We start from the raw sequence: 19,082 nt of genomic DNA on the forward strand, positions 1-19,082 counted from the left end.
GTTACTGCATTCAAAGAAGCCTTTGCCGACTTTAATTCTGCTCCCTGCCTGGGACCCCTGAAGAACCTAAACAGATTCCAGACAGAAAAGGAAAGGGACAGAGAAAAGGAATTTTAAGTAGAGGATGGTGACAGGGGCTAAGATGGTAAAAGAAGTAGGAAATTTAGAAGAGTAAGGCCAGAATATCTGGAGCCTAAAGAAGATAGGTTGAAAGGTAGGTTCTAGGAAATCATGCTACCATTTTTATAGTATCCTGTACAAACTAAGCATTCGATAAATGAGAGTGGTTTATCCACCAAATTCGTGTCACATGCACTGCACAGAGCCCCATCCTCCTTGGGAGGTGCTGTGGAGGGAAGGGCCTGGAGGCAGAAAGGAGCTTTGGTACCGCTCTGGGTCTGAGTCGCCATGCGTTGGGATGACGGGGAGAGGGATGGAAATGCAACCCCAACTCAATCTTTCTAGAGACAGAATCTACACAACTTGACAACTGATCACAAGTTGTGGGTATAAAGGGGAAGAGGAACTAAGTAAGTCTAATTTTAAGCCTGATGGTCTAGGACAGTGGTTCCCAACCAGAGGCGAATGTGCCCCTCAGAGACACTTGGCAATGTGTGGAGATGGTTTTGGGTGTGCGACTTTGGGCAAGGAGGGACAATGCTACTGGCATCCGGTGGGTAGAGGCCAGGGACGCTGCCAAATATCATATGGTGCACAGAACCACCCCCACTGCAAAGAATGATCCCCCTCCCCATGCCAGTGGTGCCCCCTCTCCTGAACAGGGAGACTGAGGATGACTTAGCAGAAATAGTCAGGAGGAACAACTAATTTGGAAAGCATGCAAACTTAGTTTTAAGTAAATGGAATTGGAAGCACTAGAACATCCAGATGGACAAACCGGTCAAGCAGGCACCTGAACATGTTAGGTTCAAGTTAAATGAAGTGTGTATGTGTGGATCTACAACAGGGGTTGGCAAACATTTCTGTAACAGGGGCCAGGCAATAAGTAATGTTCAAGACAGAGCTGGGGTCAGCAGTAAGCATGGGCTTACTATGTATTTGCAGCTCTGAATGAGAAAACTGTCCTCTGTGTCATCAGTGATGGTGGATGGTTTGCACCTAGGCTCTTGAGGGAGTCCCAGCCCACACATAAACAACTTCTTCGGCGGTCTTCCTCAACAGAAGTCACCATCCCCTTGTGCCATGTTTGGTCTTACTAAGAACTTCCCTGGGTGCAGTGACTAGTGTTCACAAGTCAAACAACTGGCCCACACTTGACCATGGAGCATAAGCGGTATGGAAAGGCAGATTCCAGGTAGAATGAGGGGCCAGGCTCTACATACAACAGACATCAAAACCAGTCACCAGTAGTGGGGTGGGCACCGGGCCATTCTTCCTCAAAAGAGAGAGAAAGGAGAGTGCTACTCAATGGTGGGCCACCTGCCTTGCCCAGAGCAAGTAACCTAGAGGCTAGCAAGAGGAGGAGGCCCAGAAATGGGGCAAGGATGGTAAGGAAGCATACTGCTAGGAGAACTGGTAGGCTCGGAGCAATGTGTCATTTTATGGTAGAGTCAGACTAGTGGGCCCCAAAGTGATTGGGATTATAAGTGGCTTGTTTTTTTCATGTACTTTATATTTAGTCATATTGTTTAAATTGAGTTGCGTATTTATTTCAAAGGAGAGAAGAAAAGGAGAGCAAACAAAATGAGTCTCAACGTAGATCTTCACATATGACGACAAATGATATTTTCATATATAACAACAATGAGACGTTAGTTTACCAGGAAAATTTTCAAAAACAAAGAGCCCCACTTACTTGCCAGTTCAATGATTTCCATCCTCTCTCCATCAACATCCTGACCTACAAAACTTAAGTCGTTCTGCTCCAACTGACTGATCAGGCTTGGGTTCACCTAAAAAAACAAGAAATTAAATTAAGACTTTGGGCAGCAGAGCCATACAGACATATCAGCTTATGAAAATGTCCTCTGTCAACTTGAATACAATTTTCTTAAAAAATAAATAAAAGAAAATAAAAATAAAAAAAGAAAATGTCCTCCCATCAATTGGGTGGGGATTCCATTTCAGTGATGCTCTTTACTAGTAGTTAATTTCTATATCCCACCCCCAAAGCCTATTTTTAAACTCATGATGAACCTGAGAAACAGTCTAATCACAGCCCCTAAACCTGAGAGGCCCACCTTCTGTTGCTCAAAGATGAGATTCAAAAAGTAAGACTGTGACACAGATATTCTGACTTGGAACCTTGAGATTAGCTATTTATAGCCATCACCATATTTGCTTCTTCCCTTGAGTTATGTGTAATTAACTGTTTCTCCCCAAATCACAAATCTCCTTGAGGATTGAAACTGTCTTATTTCCCTTGTGACTAACCTCAATGCTTCCTTCACACATAGTTACATAAAAGCTCTAAGGTGATGCTTGGAGCAATTTTTCTGCGTAGAATATTGGTAATAGACGACAACTCTATGGCCTGGTGCACAGCTCCTTCCCTCACTCATTGCATCCCTAGTCCTTTCCCAAACTTTTTAGCTTCTCCTTCACAGAAAGTACTAACTCATCTAAAATCAAAGTGGGGTCCTGCCTGTCCTCCTCAATCTTAACCCCATATGTTTTTATTTTTTTAACATTAGGCTAATTCTCACAATTTATAATTATTTTTCCTTTTTTCAACAGTTTTATTGAGATATAATTCACATACCATCCAATTCACCCACTAACAGTGTACAAACTCAATGGTTTTTAGCACATTCATAGAGGATTTCAGCCGTTGCCACAATCAGTCCAGGAATATGCCCTATCTCCTCTAACCATCATCCCCTAATCCCCTCATCACCTCCCCATCAGCCCTAGGCAACCACTAATCTACATTCTGTCTCTTCAGATTTGTCTGTTCTGAGCATTTCATGGTAATGGAACCATACAGTATGTAATCTTTTATGACTGGCTTCTTTCACTTAGCTAATGTGCTTTAGCTTCGTCTCTATAGTAGCATGTATCAATATTTCATTTCCTTTTATTATCAAATAATTTCACTGCATGGATAAACCACACTTCATTTACCCATTCATCAGTTGATGGGCATTTGGGGTGTTTCTGCCTTTTTTTTTTTTTTTTTTTTAGCTATTATGGCTAATGTTGCTTTGACCATTTGTATATAAGTTGTGTGCATGCACGTTTTCATTTCTCTTGGGTTATATATCTAAGTATGGAATTACTGGGTCATATGGTAACTCTAGCTTTAACTTTTTGAGGAGCTGCTAAATGATATTCCATTTTACATTTTACATTCCTACCAAGAGCATGTCTTTACCAACACTTGTTATTGTCCGTCTTTTTTTTTTTAATTGTCCGTCTTTTGATTGTAGCCATCCTAGTAGGTATGAGGTGGTATTAGTGGCTTTGACTTGCATTTCCGTGATGATGAGTGACGTTGAACATCTTTTTATTTGCTTATTGGCCATTAGTATATCTTCTTTGGAGAGATGTCTATTCAGAATCTTTGCCATTATTTATTATTCAGTGGTAAGAATTCTTTATATATTCTATATAGAAGTACCCTATCTGATATGTGATTTCACCTGTACTTATTTTATCTGTTATCTTATTTTTTGTCCTGTCCATTAGAATGCAAGCTCCTGAACAGGAGAGAGGCTGTGTGTGCCTTTCCCCCTTCCATCTCCAGTGCATATCAGATACAAAATAAATATGAAGGAATGGATGGCCACACAACCATGTGCACAGTAGTTCTTAGACCTTCTGGCTACCACCTGGGCAAAGCACCAGTTGGGCCAGTTCCCAATGGAAATAGGACCAAAAATGGCCTATACTCAGCAAATTGGTCTCTAATAGTAGTACCTACCCAGAATCAATTCCCATTGATCCTCCCTCAAAATAGAACCCTGGACTTTTTCTAGCATCTACTCCACCTCCACATGGCCCATGGGACACCATCTCCCCCATTCTCTTTTTTTTAAGATTTTACTTATTTATTCATGAGAAACACAGAGAGAGAGGCAGAGACACAGGCAGAGGGAGAAGCAGACTCCATGCAGGGAGCCCGATGCGGGACTCAATCCTGTGACTACATGCCCTAAGCGGAAGGCAGACACTCAACCACTGAGCCACCAAGCATCCCATCTCCCCCATTCTAGAAGTTGGTCCTGCTAGTCTAAACCAAACATCATAAACCTATTCCTCTTGGTTGATGAATGATACAAGAACCCAGGTTTAATCCTGGTTTAGCTTTGCCCTTGCTATGGTTACCAGTTCATAGGAGGGCAGATAATTGTACTGATCCAATCAGACTGAAGAAAAACTTCCATGTCTAGGAGAGATAGATGCATGTTGCCTCAGCTGCTGCTGGTAACCAACTTGCAACTAGGAGGGAGACCAGCCAAAGGGCAAGGCAAACACACAGAGAAAAGGTAGGGCCAAGAGAATCCCACAGAAAGTAGAAGCCCTGATCATACCATGCCTAGAGCCTGCCCAGCCTCTGAACTACCTATTACCTAATATAACAAATTTCCTTATTGTTGAGGCTGGTTTGAGTGAATAATGAGCAGGGATTTTGTTTCTTCCTAGCTGAGAGCATCATAATTGATACTCCAATAATCCTGGTATAGACAGTCTGCATTTTAGGGAACCTGTTTCTCATGTGACAATCTCAACAATAACTCTTATTAATCATACAACACTAAGCCTCAAGCTCAATGTAGACTTCCAAAGAGGTTCCTAAACCAAGAATCCATTATGTGATAGCCCGAGATGCATCCCTATCCCGAGAGGCATATGGTTTTTTTTTTTGTTTTTTTTTTTTTTTTAATTTTTATTTATTTATTATAGTCACAGAGAGAGAGAGAGAGGCAGAGACACAGGCAGAGGGAGAAGCAGGCTCCATGCACCGGGAGCCCGACGTGGGATTCGATCCCGGGTCTCCAGGATCGCGCCCTGGGCCAAAGGCAGGCACCAAACCGCTGCGCCACCCAGGGATCCCTAGGCATATGGTTTAGAAGAGGCAAGTTCCCTTTTCCCAAACCTGCCAAAAAAAGGGCGGGAGTTTAAAAATAAGGACAATGACCCTATCTTAGTCTAGGAGACAACAGTTAGGGTAACCTAAACCCTGATATGTCCTGTGTGCGGATACTTAGAGATTTTGCCTTTGAAAAGCCAAAAAGGACAGAGGGTCCCTGCCTCCACTTGCCCCCTCTGGTTTTTTTGGCCTGACTCTGACTCCCGAGCCCGATGGATACCACTGAGCTGGACACTTTTTCCAGAGGTCTATTTGTAATCACTGGAGTTCCTCGAACTAAGCATCTACATTCCACAGTAATTCAGTGTGTAGGCCATACCTCATACCGATGTCTGTGTCTTTCTTCTATAAAAGGAACATCACCATAAAGTTTCCCTGTAAAGATACAAGAGTGAAATTAATATCAAGGTAATCAGCTTTGGAACCACATCCAGAACATATGTGTGGAGGATGTCTCTTTGATCTCTATCCATATGTCAGAGGCCTAAAAATTACCTGGACTCCAGACAGTAATCTAGATTTTCTTCTAGAAAAGCAATAGCTTCTCTGAAACCCTGAAGCAATTCTCAAGTAAGCCATCACGACTGCATAAAGGGAAGCCCTCTGCTACACAAGTCCACCATGGAGTCCAACAGACATGCCCTCCTTTCCTACACCTGCCTGCAGTACTGAGAGACGGAGTAACGTTGGCACCACCGCTCCTATGCAGATTCCTTTTTTTTTTTTAAAAGATTTTATTTATTTATTCATAGAGACACAGAGAGAGAATGAGAGGCAGAGACACAGGCAGAGGGAGAAGCAGGCTCCATGCAGAGAGCCCGACGTGGGACTTGATCCAGGGTCTCCAGGATCACACCCCGGGCTGCAGGCAGCACTAAACCGCTGCGCCACTGGGGCTGCCCTCCTATGCAGATTCCTAACAGGGCTCACGTTACAAAAGAAGAAAATGAAACCAAAGGAATGGAAATGAAACAGAAGGACTTGCCCAAAGCCCCACCCCACTAGCTGCACAGTTTGATCTTGAGCCCAGGCCCCCTCACACCTGGTCCATGCTTTCTCCACCACCCCAGCTGCCTCTGTGTATTGGCCAAATTGGTTTACACCCTGCCTTTAAAATATGCCTGTCCTTTGACTCTAAAAATTCGACCTCTATGAATTTACCCCAGAAAATAGAAACAAAGACAGTTTACCACAAAGATGTGCACTACTACATTACTTAACAGCGAACAATTGGAAACAGACTGAGCAGCAGGACTAGAGGACTGCTAGGTTAAATGAGAGGATTCTTTTTTTTTTTTAACACCAATGATTCGTTCTTTTTTTTTTTTTTTTTAAGATTTTCTTTTATTTATTCATGAGAGACACACAGAGAGAGAGGCAGAGACACAGGCAGAGGGAGAAGCAGGCTCCATGCAGGGAGCCCGACTTGAGACTCAATCCAGGGTCTCCAGGATCACGCCCTGAGCCAAAGGCAGGCCTTCAACCGCTGAGCCACCCAGGGATCCCAGACACCAAGGATTCTTAACCAGGAGTGCGTGGCTGATGATCGTGTGTTGCTAAAACATGCCCGTGTCACTGTGGGTGTTGCAGCCCAGAGTGAGGCACGTTGGGCACGACCTCTTTGGCAACAGGCACGGCAATGACTGGGCTGTCCAGTGACTGCAGTGTCAGGTGGATAGGAATGGCTGCCGTCACAGGACCCTTCTCAAGAATAGGCCCCACCGGATCACGTGGGGAAGCAGGATGGCACTACCATCACATGGGTGATGGCACTGGAGCAATGGGAGGGGCCAACAGCCATTCCCTCGGCACCAGCCCTCATGACGCAGACCCCTGGCACACACCCAAGGGAGGAGAAGACCTGCCAACGGCGCTGGAACTCATCGTCCAACTCCAACAGAATCAGCAGCCGTGCTTGGATCAGTAGGCAGGGGATTATCAGACTATAAGATGTCACAAGGCTGAGGAGCAGGATGTTTCAACCAAGAGAGACCAAATGCTTCATGTCTCCTTTGAGCTTTTGACTTGGATAAAGAAAGCGCACCCCGGTTATGCTCTCATATGACCCCATATGATCATTGATCACGACTGAACTTCTATTTTGCAATTTTGTCCATATAGACACAGCTCTTTCGGGATAATGTTAATAACAGTGAATATTTACCACATGCATTTGAGGAAAATTGGAAATATTGGGGATAGGGAGCTACTCTGGGAGAGCTCCAACACGCCACTGAAAGGGGGGTCATTCAAGACTGAGCCTTTGTTCTCAAACTATTGGTTCATAAAAATGAAAGGAAAAATGGAAACTAAAAGCACAATAATGTCCCATTGGAAAAAACAGAAGCATATGTATCATTGTGAAGCTACAAGAAAAATCATTTGAAAGCTCTGGACCAGGGACGCCTGGGTGTCTCAGCGGCTGAATATCTGCCTTTGGCCCAGGGCGTGATCCTGGGGTCCCTGGATCGAGTCCCACATCAGGCCCCCTGCAGGGAGCCTGCTTCTCCCTCTGCCTGTGTCTCTGCCTCTCTCTCCCTCTCTCTCTCTCTCTGTGTCTCTCTCATGAATAAATAAATAAAATCTTAAGAAAAAAAAAAAAAAGCTCTGGACCTAACTTTGAGAGGACCCTGATTCCCTTATGACCTCTGACTTCGTGACTGAGCTTTTCTTCCTATGGTCCAAAACTTCTCTGCTTTCTCCATTACAATGGATGAGTAAGAAATCCAACAGTAGCCTGCCAATATTAACAGATGGTGAAAAATATAACAAACATCTCCAAATTAGGATATAAGGAATTCTATCTTTGAGTCATCAGGACTAGCAGGATATGGTACAACATTTTGAAACTGTATGGCCTGTGCATACTGCCTGACTTAAGGCAAATTTGGGGTTTGCTAAGATATCTCAAAGGTGACAGGAAGATAGGGGTGGTGTAGTGACTCTGGAACCAGACTACCTGGCTCTAAATTGCACTACACCATTTAAAGGATGTGTGGCTTGGGCAAATTATTTCACCTCTCTGCCTCAGCTTTTTCATCTGTAAGATGGGCATTATGATAGTCTTATTTCGTAGAGTTGTTGTAAGGATTAAACAAAGCACTTGGGACACCTGGGAGGCTCAGTTGGTTGGCCATTTGCCTTCGGCTCAGGTCATGATCCCAAAGTCCTGGGATCGAATCCCACATCGGGCTCCCTGCTGAGCAGGGAGCCTGCATCTCCCTCTCCCTCTGCTGCTCCCCCTACTTGTGCGCTCTCTCTCTCTCTCTCTCTCTCTCGGTCAAATAAATAAATAAAATCTTGAAAGAAAGAACGAACTTAGAACAGTAAGTAAACCATGTGATTGCTATTGTTATCTCTAGACTATGAAACCTAAGTGGAAAGAATGGAAGCCAGAACATAAGCTCTACAAGATAATGGACAAGATAAGGACCCAAGCCCTCAATTCTTGCAACCAGTGTAAACTACTTGCTACATAAGCAAGTAGATGAAAAAAATATATATTTCTCTAATGAATGGAGGAGCATTCTCTCTCTCTCTCCCATATATATATATGATATATAATGAAACATGTTTTCAGAACTTTGGAAATATTGTTTTGTGCACTCAAATTCTTACCTGATCACATATATGTATCTGTCAAGAATGAATTTACAAAACTAATCTATTGCCATATCCATGAAAAAAAATTTAAATTTCCTTTATAACTATATGTTGAGAATCAGCTCAGAATGTGACTAGTCCAATTTTATTTGAAAACACCTTAAAAACAAAATAAAACCAAGAATGCTCATTCCAGGGCCCTGGCCCCAGGAATTCTGATTTGGTTACTCTCAGGAGAGTACCTGGGCATGTGGTTTTTTACAAAGCACCACCAGTGACTCCCTGTGGATTCCGAATTAGGAGCCATGGATCCACACTGTGGCTGAAAGTGCTTTAGGTGGACAATCAGTGACAAGTCAAGACACGAGCTGCTACTGAACGTAGGGCATCTCTAGGTGTGGAGTGAGAGGACTGAGGGATAGATCCACCATGTTGTGAGGAGTGGTTCTTTGGATGGATTTATCAAGCACACGTGCCATGCGATGATCTTAGGCACGGGCAAAATCCTGAACAAAATGACACAGTCTTCTTTCTATCCTAGTCTTTCTCGAGACAAAATCAAATGCAACAAAGATTAACTGCGCACAAGCTTAATGTTCACTTAAGAATCAAGTGGTGGAAAAAAAAAAAAAGAATCAAGTGGGGGAAACTTCAAAAAAAGAAAGAAAAAGAAAGAAAAAGAAAGAAAGAAGAAAAGAAAAGAAAGAAAAGAAAAAGAAAGAAAAGAAAAGAAAGAAAAGAAAAGAAAAGAAAAGAAAGGAAAAGAAAAGAAAGGAAAAGAAAAGAAGTAAGGGGTGGGGGGTGCCGCCTGGGTGGCTCAGTCAGTTAAGTGGCTGCCTTTGGCTCGGGTCAGGATCCCAGGGTCCTGGGATCGAGTCCCTTGTAGGGTTCCCTGCTCAGCAGGGGATCTGCTTCTCCCTCTCCCCCTGCTATTTCCCCTGCTCGTGCTCTCTCTCTCTCTCTCAAATAAGTAAAATATTTTGAAAAATGAAAAATAAAAAATAAAAATAAAAGAAGCGAGTGTCAGCAAAGCTTTAAAGAAAGGCAACTGATAGAAGTCTCGGGATCCATAAAATGCCCCCAATGTAAGCATCAAGACACCAATACTGTGTACAATAGGGTTCTGAGAAATAAAAACACTGCAAATTCCCTCCATCTCCTTCTCTAATTTGCTTATTCTGTCTCATACATGATATATTTTGAACCCACGCACATGATGTATTTTTAACCCACGCACGGTCCTGTCCACCCCCACCCACCTATTAGTAATGCTAGCAACTGAATGTGATTTACTTTTCTCTCCTTTTCAGAGCCAAAATCTCCCCTTCAAAAAGCTATAGAAAGCTAACAGGCAGAAGCAACCCAAATGTCCAGGGACAGAAACTGGATGAACAAAAATGGTCCATCCACACAATGGAATATTATTCAGCCTTCAATAGGAAGGAAATCCTGACCATACTACAACATGGATAAACCTTCAGGGCATTATACTAAGTGAAATACGCCAGTCACAAAAAGACAAATACTGGATGATTCCATTTATACAGGGTCCTTAAAGTAGTCAAATTCATAGAGACAGAGAGCAGAATGCTGGTTGCCAAGGGCTGCAGCGCGGGGAATAGAAAGTTGTTAAATGGTTGCAGAGTTTCAGTTTTGCAAGATGAAAAAGTTCTGGAGATTGGTTGCACAGCAACGTAAATATGCTTAACACTACTGAATTGTATGCTTAAACATGGTTAGGACAGTAAATTTGATGGGGTTTTTTGTTTAAAGATTTTTATTTATTTATTCATAAGAGACACAGAGAGAGAGAGAGAGAGAGAGAGAGAGAGAGAGGCAGAGACACAGGCAGAGGGAGAAGCAGGCTCCATGCAGGGAGCCCGATGTAGGACTCGATCCCGGGTCCCCAGAACCACGCCCTGGGCCCAAGGCAGGCGCTCAACCACTGAGCCACCCAGGGATCCCCACAATTAAAATTTTTAAAAGTAGAGGCACTTGGGTGGCTCAGTGGTTGAACGTCTGCCTTCAACTCAGAGCCTGATCCCAGGGTCCCAGGATCCAGTCCCGCATCAGGCTCCCTGCATGGAGCCTACTTCTCCCTCTGCCTGTGTCTCTGCCTCTTTCTCTCTCTCTCTCTGTCTCAAGAATAAAAGAATAAAATCTTTTTTACAAAATTTAAAAAGTAAAAGTTAAAAAAACCCCTTCCTGCCCCCACCACTCCCTCTTCCCTGACTTACCCTTCATGCAAACCTCCCATCCACATCCTTTGCAACTTGGCTTTTGCTCCTGTTATTTTACAGAACTGCTCTCAAAACCCCAGCAGAGGGGTCTTCAGTTGGGACCTGAGTAACTCCTTTCCCCATCAATGACCTCTGTTCCTCTGTGCATCCTCCCTGCCCCATGTACTAGCTCTTCATCCTCAACTGGGACACTTGCTCAGAATTGTACCCTCCCTTCTTCCCCCACTTTCACTCCTGAAAGCCATCACCCACATGCTGTTGACTCCCATTTTGTATCTTCTGATCCTTATCTTTCACCTGGGCTCCACATTTCCTACTTCCAGGGGACTAGAAGAAATCATCCAGGGCAGGTACAAAAGGTAAGATCATTCACTACCTGATGGGCTCTGTTCCCTCTTTCCCCTCGGCAGAAGTGCCTTGCCTTTGCCCAAACATCTTTTAACTGCTGCACCAATGTCTTCATTTGACCCACTTTTAAGACTCCCCTGAACCGTGCCCTGTGCTAATTAAGCACTACAAGGGCACTACAAGGGCTAGAGTTCTCTCCATTATGTGCAAGGGTTTGCCGGTATTTGTCCATCTCAGAGATAGGCTGCCCAGGGTACGGATATTTGGTGTATTTGACTCGCATGGTGTTGGCAAACACACTGTTTTAAAGCTTTGAGTAAGTTGCCAACATTTAGAAACCAGGAGATTTCTTATAAAACTCCAGGTTTCGGGCAGCCCGGGTAGCTCAGCGGTTTAGCACCACCTTCAGCCCAGGGCCTGATCCTGGAGACCCGGAATCGAGTCCCACATCGGGCTCCCTGCATGGAGCCTGCTTCTCCTTCTGCCTGTGTCTCCTTCTGCCTGTGTCTCTGCCTCTCTCTCTGTGTCTCTCGTGAATAAATAAATAAAATCTTAAAAAAAAAAACAAACCCTCCAAGTTTCCAGAATCTCCTGAAACTTTAGAAGACTGATGATAGTGAATCCACAGTTCTTCATGCAACTATCAGTTTTAGCAGTTAGTTGCTACTTTGATGGGTCAAGTGCTGGTCAATTTGCCCCAGTCCCCACCACTCCCTATCACCCGGGTAACTCTAAGGCCTGATGTAGCTGCCACTGAGTGTTGAGCTTAAGCTGTGGCATTTCTTACATCTGCCTGTTCAACTCGTTTACATTCCCAAGCCCAGTCCCACTGGCCCAGCTGCTCAGTCTGATGTTGATTCAGTGCATGCGTCCCTCCTCAAGCCAAGCATGTGGTTGCAGATTGGCTTTCAGAAGCCAGAGGTGGGGTGTTCACTTTCTGCACTCCCTGCTCTTCTCCCCCGAAACCCCCCTCCTGAAATCTGTGGAGCTCTGTCTTGGGGATCTCAGCACAAGGCAGCTTTGAGCTCTGAGAGTTGTTTGGGTCTTTCTATTCCCTCTTTAATTAAGGTCCAGCTATTTGGTATAGGGAGGGGGTTAAGAGTTCAGGCTCAGATATCAGCTGAGTGAGTTTCTAACAAATGACTTGAGCTGGCTAAGATGCCTCTCTCTGTCTCATGCAAAATGTGACCGGGTCCTGGGGGTGTTGAAAGGAATAACTGAAACAATGTGCAGAACGTCCTCATCACTGATGCTTAGAAAGTGCACAGTCGGGACCAACCATTATCTTTCTCCTTATTTATTACTTTTGGATTTTGGTATACTGTTTCTTCAGTTTTTTTGTTTTTTGGGTTTTAAAGATTTTATTTATTTATTCCTGAGAGACACAAGAGAGGCAGAGACATAGGCAGAGGGAGAAGCAGGCTCCACGCAGGGAGCCCGATGTGGGACTCGATCCCAGGACGCCGGGATCACGCCCTGAGCCAAAGGCAGACACTCAACCACTGAGCCACCCAGATGCCCCCATTTCTTCAATTTTTATAAAACATCTCATTTCTTTTAAGCCTCTAGACTCCTCCTCTTCCCCTAATTTTATTTTTCATGATCTGCTTTTATCTCAATTTGCTATATAAAAATGCTAATTTTCTATTTTTAAAATGTGAATCCTTGCCTTTAACTCTACATTACAGTGCTACATTCTTTTCATTGCTTGTATCTCTTTCCCCCACCCTGACTTAGTATTCTTATCCCATTTTTAGCATCTCTTTTCTTAGATTTTTTTGTATGCTTCTCCTAGTCCATATCAGCAGGTAGGGAACAAGGAGACTGGACTAGAGGGACTGGAGAGAACCTGTAAGGCAGGGGGATGTCTTTTCCTTGGGCTCACCTTTTCTCCCCTCTTGCTGCCCTACTGGACCCCATTCTCTTTTTTATAGTATATTCTTTTAAAAAATTGTTTTTATTTGAGTATAGCTGACATACAATGTTACATTCATTTCAAGTGTACGACATAGTGATTCAGTATCTCTGTAAGTTATGCCGTGCTCACCGCAGGCGAAGCTCCCATCTGTCACTATATGACACCATTACAATACCCCGACTATATTCCCGATATCTTTTATTCCCATGACTTAACTGGAAGCCTCGATCCCCCACTCCCCTTCACTCATGTTGCCCATCCCCCATGTCCTCCTCCCCTCTGACAATCATCAGTTTGTGTTTTTTGTATTTATAGATACGATTCTGCTTCTCATTTATTTATTCATTTGTTTTGTTTTTTAGATTCCACATATGAGTCAAATCATATGGTATCTGTCTTTCTCAGTCCGACTTACATCACTTAGCATGATACCCTCTAGGCCCATCCTTGTTGTTGTAAACGGCAAGATCTCGTCTTTTTTTTTTTTACGGCTGAGTAATATTCCAATGTGTGTGTGTGTGTGTGTGTATGTGTGTGTACACCACAGCTTCTTTATGCATTCATCTATCAATGCACACTTGAGTTGCTTCCATATCTTGGCTATTGTAAATAATGCTAAATAAAGATAGAGGTGCATATTATTATTATTATTATTATTTGAGCTCGTGTTTTCATTTTCTTTGGGTAAATTCCCAGTAGTGGAATTGCTGGATCATATGGTATTTCTATTTTTTACTTTTTGAGGAACCTCCATACTGTTTTCCACAGCGGCTGTGCCAATAGTGGGACCCCATTCTTAATACTAACTCATACCCAGAGCTTTGAGAGACTTATGGGTCTTATTGTAATTGTATTGACAATACACCCTTCACATTAACGATCCTAACAGCCACATTTGAATAGTGCTTTTTTTCTGTACCAGACACTGAAGGACCCACATGTATAACTGATTTCACCCTCACAAGAACCCCATGAGGCAGGAGCCATCCTGCTGTCCGTTTTACAGATGCGGAAACTGCAGTGTAGTTGCAGCTCAATAAGTAGCTCCACAGCCAGGAACTGAGAGCTGGGGCTGGAAGGGACTCCAGGGGGGCACTGTGGCTGGGTTGTTAACCACCCCACTAGTTTCCACGGGTGAAGTGCTCAGCAAACAGCCAGTCCAGTAACGGACATAGAAATGCCTCCTGTCGTTATGATTGAAGGAGCTGTTTTTTTGTTTTTTGTTTTTTATTTTTATTTTTTTAAGATTTTATTTATTTATTCATGAGAGAGACAGAGACACAGGCAGAGGGAGAAGCAGGCTCCATGCAGGGAGCCCGATGTGGGACTTGATCCCGGGTCTCCAGGATCATGCCCTGGGCCAAAGGCAGCGCTAAACCACTGGGCCACCTAGGCTGCCCTTGAAGGAGCTGTTTTATGTCCCAGATCTGGGAGCCCCCATATCCACAAATACACCTTAGTGAGTGGTTTCCCCAGCAAAAGGCAAGAAGGAAAGGGAAGAGAGCTACCCTGCAGTGCGGACCATCAGCAGGGAGGCGGGGAGGCTCTCCAGCTGGCACATTCCACTCAGGAGACGCACCACACCCCCTTCCCCTTGGTCTCAGCACTTTCAGCGTCCCTAAATCCCTGGTGACCTCTTTTAAATTGTTTTGTAAATCACCTCATTAACCGAGCCAAGGCTTTTTTGTATGGCATAATTATTTTCTTATACTTCCTAACAATCTCATCACACCAGGAACTAGAATCTGTTTTTCTCTACCAATGCTTTGATAAGAGATAAGAAAGCAAAAGCAATTTTTCTAGCCCGTGAAAATTTGTTCCACTGTACCCCCTTTCCCTTCAGTTCTTTCAAATTTGAGATTGACCACGCCGCCTTCCAAGCCATGAATTTGTCCCAGACCCTTAACACTGGGACTCACTCAATACCTTCCTAGTTGGCCTGTTGCCTGTTCTCTCAGAACAAAAACCCTTTTCACTTACAATACAGCAGAACCAAGTGTTTTAGCCAAGTCCTCCTCCTTATAATGAGGAAGTGCAGAGACGATTCCCAAAAGGCATCGAGCCTTTTCCTAAAGCATTCCCCTTCCACTTGCCATGGCCTCCCCCAGGCCCAAGGCTGGCACACTCCCTGCCAGCAGCGTCCTGAACGGCTCTCCCCAGCCTCCACTGCCCGCTGACATCTGCCTTTGTCAAGTTTCACTGTCCCCTTGTCTGCTCTAAGGATGAGGGTCTTCTCAGAACTCTGATGGGAAGTCACCATGGCCTCGTCTCCCCTTGGACGCACTCCACTGAAGAGGGCTTCTAATTCCTTCCAAAATGTTATGCCACATTCTCCACTGGACTGGACACCCTTAACAGGCAAAATGGCATCCACCTGCTTTTAATGACCCCACAAGCCAGCGCGTGGGGTGGCCCTTTCCCTCTTCCACCAAGCCCCACCCCTAACCCCTACCCCAAGCACTCAGGTCTGCTCTGCACCCTTCAACCTTTGCAGCATTCCTGTTTCTAAAGGCAAGAGCTCCCTAACCATTTGGGTGTTGGTTTAGAGGACAGAGTTTCTCAAACTGCATATCAAATATGGGATTGCTTTTAATTGAGTTTACCCTAGCATTCCTGCCATTGCATATACACACCGGATTATACAATATTAAAACATGCTACTTGCATGGTCTGAAAAACATATTCTTTCTCGTCAGTGGCAGTTAGGTTTGAAAATCACATTTACTTAGCACAGACAAAGACATGCTTCCTTTCCTGGATCTCTCAGCGACACGTCTGGGATCTGACCAAAAATATTAAGCCTGGGGCTGTAATATTTGGGAACCAATAACCATCAAACAAGTTGTCAGCCATCCCCTTAATGAGCTCTGAATCTTGTCTGAATTGCTTTGTACTTTACTACGTTCCCATCTCTCACACTCAGTTGAGAGCCACGAGCAAAACGATAAAGTCTATTTTTGGAGTCTCAAAACCTTCTCATAACAAAGTTCTCTGGCGTTTTCCCTGGCTCCTCTCTCATCTGAGCCCGACCTGCTCCATCTCTAACCAGACCTCTTTCTAGATTTTTCACTCTTCAAAGCATCCCATTTAATATTTACCTGCTCTGCACCATTTCTCCCTGCTTTTCAGATGTCATCTAATGAGTTAATCAACCAAGTAAAGATCTCACTCTGAGACAAGTCCTGCCATCTATGTATCTGGATAAAATGGGGTTTTTTGAAAATTGAGGTGTAATTTACATGCAATGAAATATACTTATCTGAAGGGTAGAGCTGTTTAATGAGTTTAACAATAGTGAAACGTGTGGCCCTGTGGAGCCGGGGCCATCTGTTCCAGCAGAAGACTAGAAACTATGCAAGAAGAGTGGTCTGGGCCTGTTCTGACCTCCCACTGACCACGAGCTACTTCCCCTCTGTGTGCTCTGCTTCCTTGCTGAAAAATATTGATTCGGTCAAATGGCTTCTGAAAACCCTCCTGACCTTATTCTGTCACTAAATAGGATATTTAAGCAGGCAAGTGGACAGGTGAGGAGATGTCCCTGAACACTCCCCAGGAGGGTAACAGCCTCACTGCCTGGGCCTTACGCTTCATTCAGCCTGTGCTTCTTTGGTGTAGACCAGGGTTTGGCAAGCCATGGCAACTCTGAGGCAAAACAGAGTTCCCCTGGGGCAGCCCGGGTGGCTCAGCGGTTTAGCGCCGCCTTCGGCCCAGGGCCTAATCCTGGGGACCCGGGATCAAGTCCCACGTCAGGCTCCCTGCATGGAGCCTGCTTCTCCCTCTGCCTGTGTCTCTGCCTCCCTCTCTCTCTCTGTGTCTCTCATGAATAAATAAATAAAATCTTAAAAAAAAAAAACAAAAAAAAACAGGGTTCCCCTGACTGTTTTTGTTCAGCCCTCAAACTTAGAATGGCTTTTATACTTTCAAATGGTTGGGAAAAAAAACAGAAGAAGATTACTATTTCATGATGTACGAAAATTACATCAAATTCACAGTGCGGCGCTCGTAAATAAAAGTTAATTGGAACATTGCCACACTCATTCATTTACATATTTGCCTATGATTGCTTTTACACTACAATGGCAGAGTTGAGCTATTGCATCAAAGACCATGTGGCCCCAGAGCTGAACATATTTACTATATGGGCTTTTACAGAAAAAGTTTATTAAGCCCTGGTTAAGGCCATTTAGGTTATAGACTTTGAGCTGGAACATCTCTCCCCTCCCATGTTTAACTGTTAGTGGGAACCTGAGCAAGTATATACACAAGAAAATCAACATTTTGAGGTGTGTGTGGGAGACTTTTCACTGTGTAGTAACGAAGAGAAATGCAAAATAAGGTACACAAATAAAAGGGCCCTTTTTGTTCTTGCTAGTAGAGCAAAAAGAAAAGTAATAAAAAGACCAGCAAAAAGACTAGAGAAAGCAAGAACAGTACAGTAGAGCTGATGTCACTATGAACTGGTTCACCTCTTCCTTCAAACAATCCAGCAGAATTATCAGTCATAAAAGTGTTCATACCCTTTGACCTAATAGTCTGACTCCTGGAAATCTATCCTAAGGAAACAATCAAAAGAACATATACGCTGTGTCAAGACATTCGCATCAGCATTTTTCTAACAAAATGCTGGAAACAACCTGGAATGTTTAGCAATAAGAAATGAACCACTAGATTACAGTACCTAATTTAAAATATTATATGCCTAAATAATAAACACAAAGGCTAGGTACATGAAAACGTTATTCTATAACAAAAGACTACATAAAAACTAAATATGATAAAGTTTCAAAAAGATCACGAATATGCAATTAATACTAAGGTGAAGTGTTAGAGAAATGCAGTTTAGAAAGATATCTTATTTGGGAAGACCTGTGAATCAGCTTTGACAATTCCCCACACACTGTCCTTAGTCCTTTAATAAGAAAGAGCCTTTGTAGGTGAGGACAGCACACACATCCAGAACAACGAACAGGAATGAGCCTCTGAAAACATGTTTCTTTTTTTTTTTTTTTAATTTATTTATGATAGTCACAGAGAGAGAGAGAGGGGCAAAGACACAGGCAGAGGGAGAAGCAGGCTCCATGCACCAGGAGCCCGATGTGGGATTCGATCCCGGGTCTCCAGGATCGCGCCCTGGGCCAAAGGCAGGTGCCAAACCGCTGCGCCACCCAGGGATCCCAAACATGTTTCTTACAAACAGGGCAAATGATGATTACTACTTTTGTCCAAATCAATTTATGCCTGTAATCTTCACTTTAGAAAACTCAAATTCAACTAATTTCATTGCATAAGTGAAATATGCATAGCTGTCTGTATGTCAATTATGCCTCAATAAAGTGGTTAAAAAAAAAGAAAGAAGTGGGCGCCTGGGTGGCTCAGTGGTTGAGCGTCTGTCTGCCTTTGGCTCAGGGCATGATCCCAAGGTCCTGGGATCGAGTCCTGTATCAGGCTCCCTCCCATAGGCTTCTCCCTCTGCCTATGTCTCTGCCTCTCTCTGTGTGTCCCTCATGAATAAGTGGATAAAATCTTTATTTTTATTTTTATTTTTTTTTAGTGAATGATAGATTATTTATTTATTTATTTATTTGTTTGTTTGTTTAGGAGTCATTGAAATTTATTTATTTATTTATTTATTTATTTTTAATTTATTTTTTATTGGTGTTCAATTTACTAACATACAGAATAACCCCCAGTGCCCGTCACCCATTCACTCCCACCCCCCGCCTGATAAAATCTTTAAAAAAAGAAAAAACAGTTCTAGTTTTCATGAACTTTAAGGAATTAACAGGTGACCAAGAAAAAAAAAGAATCTGTTCCTTATGAATATAAAAATTACAATCACTTTATTAATCCAGCAATTGTCTACCAATATCTTAAGGCTTTGTTTGGTCCTATTTCAAAGTATTCTCTTTTTCTAAAAAAA

General features: G+C 43.4%; 1 protein-coding gene across 10 annotated transcripts in view; it reads right to left on the reverse strand.

Annotated features, from left to right (window-relative positions):
- CTPS2 (CTP synthase 2) overlaps positions 1-19,082 on the reverse strand; it is a 108,946-nt gene that overhangs the window by 18,045 nt on the left and 71,819 nt on the right. For all 10 annotated transcript variants that reach the window (XR_007409285.1, XM_049107158.1, XM_025437301.2 and 7 more), the window contains 2 exons: positions 5,373-5,428; positions 1,817-1,913 (listed from right to left, as the gene is read on the reverse strand). Coding sequence is in view for 9 of the 10 variants with exons in the window: in XM_049107158.1 (XP_048963115.1) it covers positions 1,817-1,913; positions 5,373-5,428 (153 nt within the window). In the remaining variant the exon portion in view is untranslated. The remainder of the gene's footprint in view (positions 1-1,816; positions 1,914-5,372; positions 5,429-19,082) is intronic.

This window comes from Canis lupus, chromosome X (genome assembly GCF_003254725.2).
Source record: "Canis lupus dingo isolate Sandy chromosome X, ASM325472v2, whole genome shotgun sequence".
In the NCBI taxonomy this organism is placed as follows: Eukaryota; Metazoa; Chordata; class Mammalia; order Carnivora; family Canidae; genus Canis; species Canis lupus.